Consider the following 17546-nt stretch of genomic DNA (forward strand, 5'->3'; position numbering starts at 1 on the left):
CTCAGGCCGGCGTGAGCTCTGGGGCCTGCGAGCCCTTCCCCCCCCCCCAACCCCCCACCACTATCTTTTGGGCAGTTCTTACCTCGGCCCCAGATGGTATCTGCCCTCTGTCGGGGGTGGGGGCTGGGCCCTGTGTGGGTTTCTCTTCCGCACATGAGCTGGGACGGGGGACAGGCTCTTTCCAGATCCCCGTCCTGGACTGCCCGTTGTCCAGGGTGTGAGTTCGTGCAGCACAGGAGAGCGAGGCCCGTGCGTGTCAGTCCGGCTGGAGTATCGCAAAAGGGCTTCTGCATGCGCTGGGGTGCTCGCCTGGTGGCGTCGCTGAGTTGCTCCCCCGCTTGGGGCTCTCCTCTGTTGCTAAATGGCATTTCAGAATTCTGAGTGAAATCAGCCTGTTGTTCTCTGCTTTTTGTGTTAAGGACACCTGCCCTGACATCCAACTGTTCTCTTATCTGTTACTATTTTATCTTTTCTCTTTATCCGTAGTCCACCCAGAATGGTTTTCTGCCCGTGGTAGGATGTCAGGCCTGCCCCTCCGCATGCGGGTCTCTGGTGAACCTGTCACATGCTCCCCATGCTCTGCACCTCCTCAGCAGTTGGACGTTCTGTCCGTGTGGATTTGCGTTTAGATGCTGTCTTTTGTCCACTGGTTGTCCCTGGCGAATTCTCCATCTTCCCCACACCCCCTAGCTTTGTTGTGGTTTAATTGACAGAATTGTAAGCTGTTCGGAGGGAGCCTTGTGATTCTTCTGGACACCCTGTGAGAGGAGCGCTCCATCCCGGTGAACACACCTGTCCCTGCACAGGGTCCTCTGTGTGCGAGGCAGGGCATTTGAGTTCTGCTGTCCTAGCAACGGGAGGTTCTCGGCTCAGTCCCTGTGATTGATGCTCGGTCCTTGCCCTGATTCATCTTACTCATGTCCCAGCCTGTCCCTCCCGTCCCCATGGTCCCGCTCTCGTCCTGCCCCACTTCAGCTGTAGCTTTATGATAAGTGTTTGGGTCAGAACCATGTCTGTGTTCTTAGAGGTTCGGGACTTCTGCGGAGCGGTGGTGGGGATGGTCGCGGCAGGTGTGGCGGGTCTCGGGAGGGGTGGGGAGCCGCCGCCCAGGGCTGTCATTCCGTCGGCTCTCCTCCCCTGCCTGCGGCAGGGTTCTGGGACGGCTGCGTTACCATCAAGGCTCCAGTGAAATCGTCGGCTGACTTTTCTTTCTTCTCTTTCTGTCTTTCAAGTATTTGAATCATTTGTGGATTACGTGGCTGTGGAACAACTAGACGGTGACAATAAATACGACGCGGGGGAGCACGGCTTGCAGGTAACGTGGGAACCGTGGGCCGCCTTCCCCGTCACTGTGTTTTCGCGTCCTTTGCTTCAGTTGTGGATGAAACAGGCATTTGTACCTTTTCATCCACTGCTTGTGGTTAGAGCTCGGGTTAGAGCTTGGGGTTTTACTCCTTCGTGCAGACGCTGTATTCTGGGGCCTCCGATCGTGCTGCTGGTGGGGCTGAGCTGCGGGCGGGAGGCTGACATGTAGCTTCTGGGGTAGAGCCGTCCCCCAGCACCCGGGAGACCCCGTGCCGCCGTTGGGTGGCGTCTGTGACTCTGCTCCTCTCCTCACTGGTTTCCGCCGGGAGCTTTTCCTCCTCTCCTGGTTACAGCGGACGTTCTGACTCTCTTGCACGTCTGGTTCGTGGTGGTTCGCGCTTAGGCGTGTGTGTGTGTGTGGTGGAGTTCGTTTTCTCAGGGATCGGGACCTGGAGAACGAGGAGTGCATTTTCTTTGGCTTGTTCTGTGAATACGCTGTGTCCCTGCGTGGTTCCCACAAAGCCCCACAGGCGCTGTCAGCTGCTGGCGGAGCAGCGGACTTTGTGCACAAGGGACTGGTCCGTCCGTGCTCCGGTGGAGAGACGTGGACTGTGGCCTGTCCCGGCTGCCGTCCGGCGGTGTGAGCGGGTCAGCTGCGTCCTCACGGATGCAGCCGACGCGTGGGCTCAGCAGTTGGCGATTCCCCACACTGTCCCGTGTGTCCCGAGCTGGCCGACTTGGAACAGTGTCCCCGCTTTGCGGGGCGTCGCGGGTCAGCGTGCTGCGTTGTGTGCGGCTCAGAAAGTCACTTGGCAAACGCGTGGCCGAGATGTGTTCCGGATACACTTGAGCAGCTCGCGAGCGTTGTCCTGCCACACCGGGTAGTTTGGGGTCCGGGTAAGCGGTACCTGAGAATCCTGACCTTGGTGGACTGTGGCAGAGAAACGGTTCTTCTGTTGTTGTTCTCAGCTGCATGGAAACCATGCCGTGCCTTCGTGTGGCAGGTTCCTCGGGTTTTCGTTTTTCTTTGCAGAGGTACTTTGTCCTCTTGAGCAGCTTCAGGAGACCTCAGGGCGCCTTGCCTGTGGCTTGTCACAGGCCCAGCTCCGGCTGGACGTACCCGGGCCTGGAAGGAAGGTGTGACTGGGAAGCTGGGCTGGGATGAGAGCCCGGGGCTCTGGTAGTGGTAGGGTTGGGCAGAGGCTTATTCTCGTGAGGAAACGCGTGTCGGCTGAGGTGGGGCCCGCGGTGTGGGAGCTGTGGAGTCGGGCCCCCGAGGCCTTGTTGAGAAGCGGGCCGCGTTGCTGCTGTGAGGGTCTGTCTGCCGCTGAGTGAGGACCGTCTCCAGAAGTGGGTTGGACTGTAAGCGCCGAGCCTGTGCGCTGCGTCATGTGCTCGGAAGTGACCGTGCCCAGAGTCGAGGGGCAGGAAGCCGCTGACCAGCGTCGTCCGCCCGGGACCGTGAGCGGCCGCACCCGCTCCAGCCGGGGGTCCGTGAGCGCGCCTGCTCTCGCGTCGCCGCAGCCCCAGCTTCTGCTTTCCCAGCGCACGATTTTGTGTGTGTTCCTGCTTCCCGCGGGATTTAACGACCGTGTAACACGGCAGCTAGTGATGAAGCCCTAATTCGCTTAGCTGCTACCCCGTGTTGGGCGTCAGAATATAATCCGGAGTAAATCGCTCACACGCAAGCTACTTCAGCAAACCGGAGAGAGATGTAAGCGCAACAGTGGACTTTCGTTTCTGGTCGAAGCATCGTTGACGTGCAGCATCGGTTGCTCCGGGAGGGCCGCGCCGGGGTGCGGCGTTCACGTGCCCTGACCCTGGCGCGCCCGGGTCTGGGACCTGTGCTGTAACCAGAAGTTCGGATCTCTTGACCCCCCTCACCTCTAGTGGCCCTTCCCACTTCCTATCCCCTGTCCTCTGACAACCACCAGTTCTATGTTTGAGCTTGGTTCTTGTCTGTGTGTGTGTGTGTGTGTGTAAGATTTTATTTATCTGAGGGAGAGAGGGGTGTGGAGAACATGCGAGCTGGGGGAGAGGGAGAAAGTATCAAGCAGATTCCCAAGTGCGGAGCCCAACACGGGTGCTCGATCTCACGACCCTGGGATCATGACCCGAGTGAAACCAAGAGTCGACGCTTAACCAGCTGAGCCACCCACGATCCTGTTTCTTAAACGGCATTTTAAACACACCGTAGCTGGACACCTGAAGCCCTTCCTCTCCCACCGAATCTCGCTGACCGCTGTTGCTGTCCTTGCTTCAAGGACTAAGTAGGGCTGAACTAAACTTGCATTTCTTTTTCAATGTTCAGGAAGCAGAGAAAGGTGTGAAATTCCTAACTTTGCCACCAGTGTTACATCTACAGCTGATGAGATTTATGTATGACCCTCAGACGGACCAAAATATCAAGATCAATGATAGGTAATCTATAGTGGGGTGTGAAAGTTAAGATTGAGTCATCGCCTGACTTCGGGGGTCAGTCTCAGTGTTTTGTTTGGTCTTTCTATATTTTCAGTCCATCTCTGATGTATTTGGGTCTGTCTCCTGCCTCAGTGTCCCAAGAACAATGGTTTTAAAGGGAATATTTCCCTTAAGGGATTTCAGGGGCTGCTGCTCCCGTTACTCGCTCTTAGGGATCCCCAGCTCCCTCCGTACTGTGGCAGATGAGGTCCCTGAGGGAAGGGGACTTTCCTCTCCGCCTGTTCTGCATTCACCAGAACGTCACTTTTACCTCAGGAGTGGAATTTGATGTTGTATTCGTTTAAATAGGATTCTCCCAACATTTTGTAACTGCTCAGTTGGTATTCTAGAATGTGCTGGAATTTTCAGGAAGATGAAGTAGATGTATGTGTGTGCCTTATTGCAGGTGTTTTCCCCATTCTTACAATGCCAGTTAAAAAGAATGATAGTAAATACTTTATCTGGTTTACAATACAGAAGTTTTGTCCTGGTTCATTTGGGCACAGGGTAGAGGATGGTTAGTCACTCATCAAACTGGAGAGAGAACAGGCCCAGTCAGGTTACTTGCTACCAGCCTGCTCTTTGCTCTTTCATTTTTGCCCATCACTGTGGAGTCTCTAAGAAGCCGTCTCCACCAGACATCACAGACTGGCAGCCTGCAGACTACAGCCAGCCTGCTGGTGTATTTCTTTGGGCCCTCACCTTGTTTTTGTTTGTTTTTATTGGCATTTGTTGCCAGCATGAAAAAAAAATCATGAGATTTTGCATAAAAACCCAGATTTTTGGCGTCCTTTAGGAATTCTGAACATTTGGCAGAGCAGCCACGATTGGGTGGTACTGGGCTGGGGTGGCTGCCCCTTCAGGCTCCGTGTGCTCGATCTCCTCCGAGTCCTTGCCAACCCGCCTCTCAGGGCACTTCTCCTCATTAACTTTGACCATGTTGTTAAAATGTTTACGGACCCCAGTCATTTAAAGACCGGTCAAGTTCAGTATGTGAACTAGAAATCACGGGGCACAGGGGATCCTTTCTTCCATGTCTTACCTGTTCAGATCTGATGTCCCATGTTTCTCAGACTCAAGTATATGCTCTCTGGTCTACGAGCTGGGCAGTCAGAATTACTCGTTAGTAACATTGGAATTATCCGCATCCTAGAGAAGTCATGGTGTATGCTTATCGCAAGACTGGCTGTTGTGTAATATCTTCAATGTAAGATTCTGTCCGGTATCTCAGTGCGCTTAGAGGCATTTTCCTGCTGCCTGGCTTCAAGTTTGTTCTGACGTCTGAGTAATTAACGTGTTCTGATGAATGGGAGCTGCCTCAGAAGTAGTTCATGGGACCTCCCGGGTCCCAATGATGCTTCCCTTTCTAGATAAAGATTAGCCAGTAAATCAGACCGTCTAGCAATAAATTAAAGCCTAAAGGTAAACTATTTCACGTGTGAATGAAACCTGGATTTCTTTAAAAATGTTTTTTGATAGGTTTGAATTCCCAGAACAGTTACCACTCGATGAATTTTTGCAAAAAACAGATCCTAAGGACCCTGCAAATTATATCCTTCATGCAGTCCTGGTTCACAGTGGAGATAATCATGGTGGACATTATGTGGTTTATCTGAACCCCAAAGGGGACGGCAAAGTAAGTGCTGGGCAGGGGTGGAGTCGGATGTGATGGTGTGTAGGTCATTCACCCTGACCCTGAGCTGTGCCTCTGTCCATGCCTGTCGGGTGGCCTGGACAGCGAAGGAGTCCACTCTGGGCTCTGGGGTATCTGCGTGCCCTCGTGCATTAATCGCTGCTACTTCAGAGGTGAATAGAAAATCAGTGATTATACATGGCGTGCCTCTCATTATTAGTGTCGAGCTTGGCCCTTTATCCCTTCGTATGTCCAGTGAGGCATGTATTTGGCACTTAAGGATGCCAGCAGAGTCCTCCCCACGGCCCGGGCCTGGGCGGGGGCCCCTGTCGATTGCAATCCCTCTGGGTGCCTGGTGATCCCCACTTGGTGACGCACCGTCTTCCCCTGGTTTGCCTGGATCTGCTCTCGTAGTCTTCCCCAGGGGACCAGGGCGTCCTCGGGGTCTGTGTCCAGGACCCTAGGGCCAGTGAGGAACCGAGCAGAGGCCAAGCCCGCCTCGCTTGACCTGAGAGTTGGTGGAGGGACCCACACGGCACCAGACCACGGTGAGCCTTTCACTGTGAGATTTAGTAGTGTTGAAAGTGACTCGGTCCACAATGAGATGGGAAGATCAGTATAACGTACAACTCTGCTGACTTTTATTTAAGTCAGGCCCTCACTTGCTGAGATAATATGTCATGATAGGATCAAATGTCCCCTTTTAGTTTCATAACTGGACCATAAAATTCAGCTTTACTAGCAGAGGGAGGTGTGCCCTGTCTGATTATCTCAGATCTGTGAAGAGTTGTATGGTCGATTGATTCCCAGTTGAAGTGGGCTGTTGGCATGTAAGACAGAACAGCCAACAGATGCGCTTTCCCGGTCCCCCCGAGTGCGGGCCGGGGTCGGCCAGGGTGCCAGGCAGCTCGGTGGAGGCCCCCTGGTTTGGCACATCCTTGGGTGCCTTGTTTTAGGAAAACCCCGCCTCTTTGCCTGTGTGCTTTATCTCTGCATGTCTCCTTGCTCTCCCTGCCAGTGGTGCAAATTCGACGACGACGTGGTGTCCAGGTGTACGAAGGAGGAGGCCATCGAGCATAACTACGGGGGCCACGACGACGACCTGTCCGTGCGGCACTGCACCAACGCCTACATGCTGGTGTACATCAGGGAGTCCAAGCTCAGTGAGTAGCGCCCCTCGCTTGGCTCGGCGGGCCCGAGTCCCTGCTCCCGGGGTGCTGTCCTCCGCCGGGCTCGCGTGTCCTCCTGGCCAGCTGGGTGGGGCGTGTGGGTTTTCATGTGGATTCTCGGTCCCGAGGACTTGGATTTGAAGATGACTGTGTTGACGAGGACATGGCATTGGGGCCTTCTGAGGAGGTGAGCAACCGTACTTTGTCGTGCAGGTGAGGTTTTACAAGCGGTCACCGACCACGACATCCCTCAGCAGCTGGTAGAGCGACTCCAGGAGGAGAAAAGGATCGAGGCGCAGAAGCGGAAGGAGCGGCAGGAAGCCCACCTCTACATGCAAGTGCAGGTCGGCCCCCGGACTGGGCTGCGCACTGTCCGTGCTAGGGTGTCTTGTGTGGGGGCGGCGGGGGCAGGGTGTCGGGGGGAGGGCCCCCTGGGGGGGGGGCATGGGAGGGCCGGCCAACGGTGGGAGGTGGTGCTCCAGGCCACAGAGAAATGTAACCGGTGACAGGGAAGGAAGGAGACCTGGACAAGAGGGTGAACTTCGAGAAGGTTTGGGTTCACGGTTCAGTCGCTGCCCTCCGCAGGTTGGTTGCCTGGGAAGAGAAACGCGCTGAGCCTCCTGGCTGGGCCTGGGCAGTCAAAACCCGCAGTGCCAGGCATGGGCTTCCAGCTCGCCCCTCAGGGAGGGGGTGTGAGTGTGTGGGGGCACAGGTGTTCATACTTTCTGACTCAGCACCCCATTTCGTCCTTCGTCATCTTGATTCTTGTCTGCTTGGGTCTCCTGAAGAAGGGTGCTAGAAACCACAAGATTAGCTCATGTTACTATTGAAACTTTGCTTTGCTCGGGGTGGTCTCACGGTTGGAAATTCTGTTGCATGTTTTCTGTGTATTTTCAGATAGTTGCAGAGGACCAGTTTTGTGGCCACCAAGGAAATGATATGTACGATGAAGAAAAAGTGAAATACACTGTGTTCAAAGTATTGAAAAACTCCTCCCTGACTGAATTTGTCCAGAACCTTTCTCAGACCATGGTGAGTGCCGGCCATTCTGGGGGTGGTTGTTTTGACCTCCAGGTTCTGCCTCCTTTCCTTACTCCCTGGACCAGCAGGGACCAGGCATTCAAGCCCTGGCATACTGGGGACCCTGATGGGGACGGCGGGGTGGTGGGTGGTCTCTGTTGTCCACGTCAGCAGGGAGAGCTCTGTTGTTTTATTTCTTCTAATCCTGGAATCCTGGCGTGCATAAGGAATTAAAGTACGAGCCGATTTTGTTTTAATTAATTTAGCTTTAATTTTTTTCAGGGATTTCCACAAGATCAAATTCGATTATGGCCCATGCAGGCGAGGAGCAATGGAACCAAACGGCCCGCCATGTTGGATAACGAGGCAGACGGCAACAAGACGGTGAGGGCCATGTGCGGGAGGCGCCGGGTGCTGCCGTGACTTATCTGCCTCTGGCCCACTGACTCGTGGGTGGCCGTGGTCTTCACTCTCATTGGCCCCTGAAGTAGTCTAACACCAGCATCTCTTTTGGAAATAGATGATTGAACTGAGCGATAATGAAAATCCATGGACAATATTCCTGGAGACCGTTGATCCGGAGCTTGCTGCCAGCGGGGCCACGTTACCCAAGTTTGACAAAGATCGTAAGTGTCCCTGGAGCAGCAGCACTGGATCCCAGCGTCTAGACACACGTGGGGTTCGGTGTTCTTCTTTTGCCGTGGAGTCCAGTTCCAGATACGTCCCGGACCCCTTTCCGTGCTCAGGCTTCTTGGCGAAGCTGAGTGGGCCCGACTGGCTGCTGGTGGCAAGCAGCCTGTGGCCGTGCTGAGTCCTTGTGTCCTGTTGTGGCCTTGGCCCCGTGGTTTCCTGCGTGCCTCATGGGCTGCCGCAGAGCAGGGCTGCAGGCGCACCCTGCCGAGGGCTGGGTAGTCAGCCTTTCACACTCGTGGGCCATTGTGGCCTCTGCCCTCCGTCGGGGGCCGCAGAGAAGGCATTGGTGAACAGGTTGGCTGTCTTCTGGCACGGCTTTTTTTGACATAACACGTGGGTCAGAGCCTGCTGATGCTTGCTCTGAAACGGTCCCTTGTTCCTGCTGCAAGGACACACAATATCAGCGTTTTCTCATGGCAGCACTCAGCTAGCTGGTTAGTACCTGGCCTTGAAAATAAGATGCCTGATAAGGTTAAGGCCCTCAGTCCCATCCTCACTGCCTTGGATTAGTGTTTCCCGGGGGCCCGATGTGTGGAATGACACTGGACTCAAGGGTCATTCAGTCTTTGATGAACCTCGGCGGACACGATGGCTTTTGGGTGCCAAAGGCTGTCATTTTGGTCATCTCTTGTTCATGTTTTTGGAACATTGTCCCACGTGGTAAGATCCTAACAAAACCTGTTTATTAATCTCGTAGATGATGTCATGCTGTTTTTGAAAATGTATGACCCCAAAACACGGAGCTTGAACTACTGTGGGCACATCTACACACCAATATCCTGTAAAATACGTAAGTCCTCCTGCCCTCACCCTCGAGGTTGGTTTTGCTCAAGTCTTGGCTCATCACAGCTTTGGATTCTTGTTTTCCTCGAATGCAGGTGACTTGCTCCCGGTTATGTGTGACAGAGCGGGATTTATCCAAGATACTAGCCTTATCCTCTATGAGGTTTGGACGGCTTGTTGCTCCGTAAACACTGTATCGCTTGTGGTTTGGGGAGGGCTCTTCTCGTTTGTTCTGCTGCCCTGGCTTCATCGCTTTGTGAGGTCGGCAGCTAAGTTGGTGGGGCCGGCTGGTGTGGAGGTGAGGGTCACAGTTGTAGACGTCTAGATATTTTTTTTTCCTCACTCGGGCTCAGGGGCATTACGTCTCTGTGGATGGTAACGTTCCCGTTAGCATTTTCACTTACTAGAAATGTAGGGCAGAGAGAACGATACTCTCCGGGAGAGCACCTGCGGCGTCGGGCCGTGTGGAACACGGACAGATGCTCACCGGGAACCTTTCTTCTCTTTCACTGTAGGAAGTTAAACCGAATTTAACAGAGAGAATTCAGGACTACGACGTGTCTCTTGATAAAGCCCTTGATGAACTAATGGACGGTGACATTATAGTCTTCCAGAAGTAAGTACTTTTTGAAGGACTGAATCACTTTGTACTCATAGTTTTCCCATAAGCCCCAGAAGTAGGAAACAAAACTGTGTCAAGACCCTGAGTTAGTCAGATTCTGTTCGAAGTAGCTGAGAATGTGGATGGAAGTTGGCCCCTCTCTCGGTTTGGGGATCGTGGACAGCGAACCTTTTCCTCATAGAACGAACGGTTTCCTAAGAATCAGTGACGAGCACTGCAGCTCCGAGCGGGGCAGCAGCCCGGCCAGCAGCAGGGTGGTTTTCCTGCCCCTCAGCGCGAGCGTCCCCGGCACGCACCTGCATAGGGGACTCGTTGAAGTCCCTGTGCCTGTCACACCAGCAGGTCTGTGGTCTTAGATGCTTTGTCTGCAGGCGGCCTCGCCGGGGCTCCTGGAGAAGCCATCTGGCCGTGGCAGTGTTGAACACGGGTCACGGGGATCCCACGAGCACCGGGCTTGGCGGACGTAGGTTTGGAGGGCCAGGTAGTAAATATTTTAGGCTTCGCGACTACTGGGCCCTGCTGCCTTACCAGGAAAGTGGTTGCCTGCCAGCTCGGGGTCAGAGTAGCCTCTGCTGTGAGGCACGTCCTGCCGAGTCCCTCCCTGTGTATAAAACAGGAGGACACGGTTCTGTGTTCGTATCGAGATCAAGAGCAGCAGGTGCGTTTGCATGGGCACGTGGGAGGCTCAAAGCACACCCTCTAGTGTGGTGGCCGTCCCTTACTGTCCTGGCTGACAGAGCAGCTGGGACAGACTCCAGACTCCTAGCAGCCACAGGGTTAGTCAGAACTTCTGTCCATACCTGTCTGTGTCACTGTGGTTCGAGAGGTGGTGCCTTTTTATTTCTTTTTAAAAAACCATTGTGCCTGGCCTGGATTTTGATTCAGTCTGCATTCTGTTCCTTTCTTCCCCCAGGGATGATCCTGAAAATGATAACAGTGAACTACCCACTGCAAAAGAATATTTCCGAGACCTCTACCACCGTGTCGATGTCATTTTCTGTGATAAAACAATCCCTAATGATCCTGGATTCGTGGTTACATTATCAAACCGAATGAATTATTTTCAGGTATTTGATAAAGGCTCTTTCCCCTTCAGATTCCACATCAGACCGAGTCCTTTTTAAAAAGGGAGGGTTGCTGAGGGAGCCGACGGGCTCGGTTCCGGAGGAAGGGCGACGGCCCCGGGGTCTGAGTGGCTCTGGACGGGATTGGTGCTAGCGCTGACCCTCGACTCCCATCCCATCCACCCCGGCATGATACGGTTTCGGAGATGGCAGTTTCTAGAACAGCTTTGTCTCTGTTCCAGCTTGCCATCGGCAAGTAAACCTGTAGACCTCACCATTAGACGTGAGAGACCGTTGGGGCGCCCGGGTGGCTCAGTCGGTTTGGTGTCTGTTTCTTGATCTCAGCTCAGGCCTTAATCTCAGGCATGTGGTTTCGGGCTAAAGGGATTTTTTTTTCCTTTAAAAAATACTTTTTTCATAGCTAATTTCACCGATGGGCTGCTGGGGATACACCAGGGAGTGGTTTATTCTCAGCAGGTGGTGGATTTTTAGGCCATGAAAATTCAGGCTGTTTATATCACAATTTTTTATTAAGAACATTCGGTAAATAGTTAATGGTAAAGCTTATAAGCAAATTTTAGTTCACTCCCCAACACGAGCCTTCTTCTCTGACTTTGGGTACCTTCCTTCCTCCCAGGTTGCAAAGACAGTGGCCCAGAGGCTCAACACGGACCCCATGTTGCTCCAGTTTTTCAAGTCTCAAGGGTAAGGCGGGCCCCATCACCTCATATCAGGGTCTGTACTGCCTGCTCTCCAGAGTTGATCCGGACATTGTGGAACCAATCCCATGAGTGGGGGGCCGCGGCACCTGACATGCCCCTACTTAGTTTCCGATAGAGAGTGGTCACCTCACACATCCTGACTGCACTGCTTCCTGACGTCCGAGGAACGGGCGGCCTCACCCAGAGCCTGACTGACTTTTTAGATACATGACCCCCCGCGTCTCCTGCGCATCCAGCCAGGTCCTCCCCAGCCAGGCTCGCGCACACTGTGTCCCCATTGCCGAGAGCGCAGGTGGGGCCCCTGGGGGCCCAGGGGCTCTGGAAACAGGAGTGTGGTGGGAAGCCTTGTGCCAGGCCCACATTTTGGCTCTGGGCGTAAGGGCAGTGGTTTGTTTTATGCTCACGGATATTTTAGGTAAACAAACAAGTCATTTGTTTTTATGCTTTTTTCTTGTGCAGTTATAGGGACGGCCCGGGTAACCCTCTTAGACATAATTATGAAGGGACTTTAAGAGATCTCCTACAGTTCTTCAAGCCTAGACAACCTAAGAAGCTTTACTATCAGCAGGTATGAGTCCGAATTCACATAACCGTGGGTCGTCAGGACAAGGCTTGGGTTTTGTGGAGACGGATCTAACAGTCTCTCTTTTCTCAACAGCTTAAGATGAAAATCACAGACTTTGAAAACAGACGAAGTTTTAAGTGTATTTGGTTAAACAGCCAGTTTAGGGAAGAGGTATGTGCTTTTTAATGATATGAATTTTTATTTATTTTTATTTTCATTGGTGTGTGTTTAATGTTTGTCTATCTAGCCCTTGAAAACTAAAACAACGAAAGAAGGGTATTAGTGGCCCTCTGTCCCCCTCCTGCCACCACCACTGCTTTTCGAACTGTTTCTTCCTCTGCCCAGCCCCCTGGGCAACAGCAGGGGGCCTGAGAGCCGGGGCGGCGGGGGGGTGCGGGTGGAGGATGTGGACACCCGCTGTTAACTGAGAGCGCGCCGTACCCCCATGAGTTGGTGGCTCTAGGAGGTCCGTCCCTGCTTGGACCCAAGCGTTTCACCTTTGTAGCTGGGCCAGTTTTGAATGGCAGTGCACGCCATGAGCCATAAACATGCTCATCTGGGTGGATCCGTAGGCTGACATCCTCCAGTCCAACTCCGGTCGTTGTCAAGGCTTACACTCTCTCCCGGTGTCACTTTGCTCAGAGCGCAGACTAGGAGGTGGCCTTCTGTGTGGGGGTTTGCTGAGAAGCTGTCCTGTGAATGGCAACCTTTTGGCATCAAAGCGGCATTTCTTAAACTCCCCTGGGGTGGGGCCGGGGGTCAGAGTGTGCGTATCGGGGCGTTCAGGGTGGGGGTGTCCTGATTGGGGGGGGCTTGGGACAACTGAACATCTCGTGCAGTGTTTTCCCCTCTTCCAGCAGCGTGGGTGTGTGTGAGCAGAGACCCCCTTATGTTTCCTTTCCTCTTGCCCTTTGCTAGGAAATAACACTCTATCCCGATAAGCACGGGTGCGTCCGGGACCTGCTGGAAGAATGTAAAAAGGCTGTTGAGCTCGGGGAGAAGGCGTCAGGGAAACTTAGGCAAGTATTTCCTGAAGTCGGAGGCGTCCCGGGGGAGGTGCTGGCCCCGGACCCCGCGGCCGTATTACTGGACCCGCACACAGGGGCTGACCGGCGCTCGGCCTGGCTTCTGTGACAGTGTATAAATACGTCATAGTCGAGCGATATTTCCTTCCTTCCTTCCCTGTCTCCTGATCGTTACTAAGACGTAGTAAAGATGAGATTCGGGTAGAAAAGTCAACGCCTGGGGTGTTGGGGTGGCCCAGTCAGTAAAGCGTCTGCCTTCAGCTCGGGTCCTGGGAGCGAGCCCCGTGTCGGGCGTCCTGCTCCTCCCTCTCCCTCTGCCTGCCACCTTGCCTTCTTGTGCTTTCTATCTCTCTGTCAGATAAATAAATAAAATCTTTAAAAAAAAAAAAAAAAAGTCAACACAGTGGAGAGAGGATTGAAGTGCGTATCAGCCGAAACTGGGCAGAGCTGCTCTCGGTTGCGTTTGAGAAAACCAAGCGCTTCTGACCCGTGAACCTGATTCTCCGCCTGGAGACAGAAGCCCGGACTCGGCGGGCAGCGTGCGTGTCAGAGTCGGGCCCGCTCGCCCTGGTGCCCTGCCGTGTGTTCCCAGGACAAAACAGGCCTTGGGGCTGTTGGGTTCCCGGAACGTTTGCTCCGTGATATTCATAAAAGAATGAGATCTTTATTCTCTAATGAGTGCAGGAGCAAAATACCACAAGTCCTGCCCGATGGGAACCATCGTGGGCACAGGGCACACAGCTCCTGGACGCTCGGTTTCCGCTCCATCCCTCCACCCGCATGGGGCCGCGTTGCCTCGACGCGGGGGCCGCCGACCGGGGTTGTCCGCGGTTGTGCGTGTGCTCCCCGATGATGCCCACTTTGCACCTTTCAGCTCTCTGAAGAGGAAGAAAATACGCAGCTGTCGATAGCTACTTGATAAAGAATTTCTTCTTAGGAAGCTACTCATCCGTCTCTCCCCCACACAAATTGATGTAGTTCACTCCCCCCTGTTCTGTGCAGGCTGCTGGAGATTGTAAGCTACAAGATTATCGGGGTGCACCAGGAAGACGAGCTGTTAGAATGCTTATCCCCAGCGACGAGTAGAACGTTTCGAATCGAGGTAACCGGCCCTCCCTGTGGGCGCCCTGGCCAGAGCGATGGCCACCCGCCCCCCTCCGACGGCACGGACTTGCGGGCGCGGCCCCGGGGCCATGCGTGGTACCAGTAGAGGCCGTTCCTTGCAGCTGCTTTGCTCTTACACATTTTGAGAAGTTACTGTTTCATTGTGACAGAATTTACATAATGTAGAATTCTCCTCTCTAAGCGCTTCAGGCGTGTGCAGCTGAGCGGCCCTCCCCGCCATATGTGTCCGCGCACGTCGGTCCCCTTCCCAGCAGCTCCCCGCCTGCTCTCCCCTGCCCCAGGCACCATGTCTTTGACTGCCAGCGGTCCCTATATATGTAGGGTCGTAGACGGCTTGTGCTCGGGAGTGAATTCTGAATACGGGCCACAGGCACATCTGGCCAGAAGCTGGGGCTCCATGTTGACGGAGGAGTGGCTGGGATTTCCAGTGACGTCATTCGGTCTCCCCAAACTCCGTTTCTTTAAGAAAATGCAGATGCCGGGTGTCTGGGTGGCTCAGTGGGTTAAAGCCTCTGCCTTCGGCTCAGGTCATGATCTCAGGGTCCTGGGATTGAGCCCCGGATTGGGCTCTCTGCTCGGCAGGGAGCCTGCTTCCCCCTCTACCGCCTCTGGCTGCCTCCCTGCCTACTTGTGATCTCTCTCTGTCAAATACATAAAATCTTAAAAAAAAAAAACAAAAACGCAGATGCCTTCTACCTCCGAGGTCTCATCCTAACAAGACCCGGATGTGGTGTTGGGACAAGATAAGCCTCAGCTGCGTTGTCGGAGCAGCGAGTCAGAAGCGAACGCGGCCTTGGTGTGCATGGACCGTGTCGCTCAGCTGCGTGTCTCCTCTGGGTCTGCAGGAAATCCCTCTGGACCAGGTGGACATAGACACGGAGAACGAGATGCTGGTCACTGTGGCGCACTTCCACAAGGAGGTGTTTGGGACGTTTGGCGTTCCGTTTCTGCTGAGGATACACCAGGTGAGGGCCGGGCTGCGAGGTCGAGGACCCACCGCCCCCGGTGCTGGGGGCTTCGCGCTGCCGAGCTGGGGCCCCTGCCCGCTGGGTGGATGCGGAGCTCCGCCGGCGTCCACGCGGGCCGCACGCAGGTGAGTGTGCGCACACGTGTCCTTCACCGTCCGCAGGGCGAGCACTTCAGAGAAGTCATGAAGCGGATTCAGAGTCTGCTGGACATCCAGGAAAAGGAGTTCGAGAAGGTGCGCGCCTTGGGCACTTGGGAGGGGTGTACGGGCCGCGCCCCGAAATCTCGGCTCAGGAAGCAGCTGAGACTTGGGCCAGAGGGGAGCGTTTGCTTGCGCCTGGAGTTCACGGAGGAGGGCCCTTCTGTCTTTCAGTTTAAATTTGCCATTGTGATGATGGGCCGACACCAGTACATCAACGAGGATGAGTATGAAGTGAACTTGAAAGACTTTGAGCCCCAGCCTGGTAAGCGCCCTTCCACGGGCCGAGCAGCGGGCGGCCCACCCCGGGTCCCGGTGGCGTCTGTGCATGTGAAGCAGGGAGGAGCGGCGCGTGGCCACGGTCACGTCGGTGGCTCACTGGCAGGGCGCACCGGGAAGCCACTGGCGCGGTCTGTGAGGGTGGGTGGGGCTTGGCTCGGAGCCCCAGCTTCCCCGGGAGCCGCCCCGAGGGCCGCTGGCCCTGCCGCTCCTGGGCTTGCTGTCCGTCCGGTCTCAGCCGTGTCTCTCTCTCCACCAGGTAACATGTCTCACCCTCGGCCTTGGCTAGGGCTCGACCACTTCAACAAAGCCCCAAAGAGGAGTCGCTACACTTACCTGGAAAAGGCCATTAAAATCCATAACTGACTTCCTTACCCAGTGTGTGCAAGGCGAGGGGCCGTGCGTGGGTGTGTGCCCCTTTTTAACAGCCTAGAACTTTGGTCCACGTGCACTCTGTCCGAAGTCTTCAGCAAGAGGGTTTGCTGCTGATGTTAATTTTATTTTGTTGAGGCTGTTCAGTTTGGCTTCTCTGTATCTATTGACTGCCCTTTTTGAGCAAAATGAAGGTGTTTTTATAAAGCTTGGATGCCAATGAGAGTTATTTTACGGTAACCACAGTGCAAGGCGACCGCCAGCATAATGGGGGTGGGGGAAGGGGCGAGGGCCGCGAGGCTCTGGCGAGAGGCCTCTGGTGTGTTCCCAGCGGGCGGAGGTCGCCCGGCTGCCTTCCTGGGGTCGCGGTCTCCGGCCCTGCCGCTGGGCTCGCGTGGAGGCTCGTCTGCCGTATTTCCCTCCGTTCTACTTGCCATGACCTTCTGTGCATCTGTAAAGGCAAAACAGAGAAACTCACAACCTAATAAATAGTGCTCTTTCCTTCACTGCGTGTACTGTCCCCCTTCCTCGGTCCTCCTCCCGCTGCCTGGGTCTCAGTAAACGTGTCTCAGCCGCCAGCCACCACCATTCCGCAGCCGCGCACGCTGTGGAGGCGCCGGATACGGATGCGGGCCTGGCGGGCGGTCCTGGGTCTTTCTGTTCACTTGGAAACACCGGGCAGATCTAGGTGTGCTCTGCTGCCCCTCGGCAGGCCTAGCGAGCTCACCGTCCCTGCAAGCAGTGAAGCGGGTGTCAGTAGAAGTTCTCGAAGCGGAGCAGACAGCATGAGACAAGGAGGGCCTTTTAGCAAAGAGGGCATGCTCACTAGTGGTCAGTAAGCTGTCGACTTTGTAAAAAAGTTAAAAAAAAAGAGAGAAATGAAATTGTATATTTAATGAATGAACATGTACAATTCGCCACTGGGAGGAGGTGACTTTGTTGGGTGCATTTAAGTGACTTTCACTGATGTTGATACTCATTGTGTGTAGTTTTATTTCAGTCCCAGGCTTGTTTCCTTTTATTTTGGAGCTAATGCCGGCTGCGTGTCTAGTTTTGAGTGCAGTAAAATAGAATCAGCAGATCACACTTATTTTTCATCCTTTTCCAGGATTTTTGTTTGTTTCTGTAGCAGCAATGTACACCAACTCTTCCTGTATATTGCCTTTTTGCTGGAAAATGTTGTATGTTGAATAAAATTTTCTATAAAACCTACAATCCGCTGAGTGGCGTGGAGGTTGAGGGAGGTCTCTGTTCCCCCTGCTGGTCGTGTTGCTCACGGATGGTCCTGGCTTCCTGGGGGTTTTGGATTTTGCCTTCCATTTAAGGCGAAAATGGACCGTTGAAGCTCAAGTAAGAGGAGGTTTTCCGGGAGGAACCCGGGCACACAGGAGGCGGCTGGAAATATTACTGGAACGGTGGGAAGTGATGTCCAGACCCGTCCGCGCAGGTTCCTGGGCTCTGCGCTGGTCTCGGATTCAAAATGACTTTTTGTTTCCAGGTTTCCTCGGCCTCATGTGTGCCTTCGCTCCCCAGGAGCTGTCTCC

At 54.3% G+C, this 17546-nt stretch overlaps 1 protein-coding gene across 1 annotated transcript; it reads left to right on the top strand.

Annotated features, from left to right (window-relative positions):
* Window positions 1–1217: 1217 nt before the first annotated feature.
* LOC116862826 (ubiquitin carboxyl-terminal hydrolase 7) lies at window positions 1218–16508 on the top strand. The gene is made up of 21 exons (XM_032850253.1): window positions 1218–1315; window positions 3617–3726; window positions 5245–5401; window positions 6417–6561; window positions 6781–6911; window positions 7465–7599; window positions 7870–7971; window positions 8108–8213; window positions 8978–9070; window positions 9159–9226; window positions 9579–9679; window positions 10599–10752; window positions 11387–11454; window positions 11931–12039; window positions 12130–12207; window positions 12955–13055; window positions 14064–14163; window positions 15032–15151; window positions 15316–15387; window positions 15526–15616; window positions 15890–16508. Exons 2-21 carry the CDS (start codon window positions 3674–3676, stop codon window positions 15994–15996), a joined length of 2091 nt encoding a protein of 696 aa, XP_032706144.1. The 5' UTR covers window positions 1218–1315; window positions 3617–3673; the 3' UTR covers window positions 15997–16508.
* The last annotated feature ends 1038 nt before the right edge of the window (window positions 16509–17546 follow it).

This window comes from Lontra canadensis, unplaced genomic scaffold (genome assembly GCF_010015895.1).
Source record: "Lontra canadensis isolate GAN:19392208 unplaced genomic scaffold, GSC_riverotter_1.0 scaffold348, whole genome shotgun sequence".
Lineage (NCBI taxonomy): Eukaryota > Metazoa > Chordata > Mammalia > Carnivora > Mustelidae > Lontra > Lontra canadensis.

What these genes read in the sequence shown, in the direction of transcription:
- LOC116862826 (XM_032850253.1), top strand. Translation starts at nt 3,674, where the DNA reads ATGAGATTTATGTATGACCCTCAGACGGACCAAAATATCAAGATCAAT. An exon ending in AATATCAAGATCAATGATAG is followed by an intron (nt 3,727 to 5,244) that starts GTAATCTATAGT and finishes GTTTTTTGATAG; the next exon opens with GTTTGAATTCCCAGAACAGT. An exon ending in GACATTATAGTCTTCCAGAA is followed by an intron (nt 9,680 to 10,598) that starts GTAAGTACTTTT and finishes TTCTTCCCCCAG; the next exon opens with GGATGATCCTGAAAATGATA.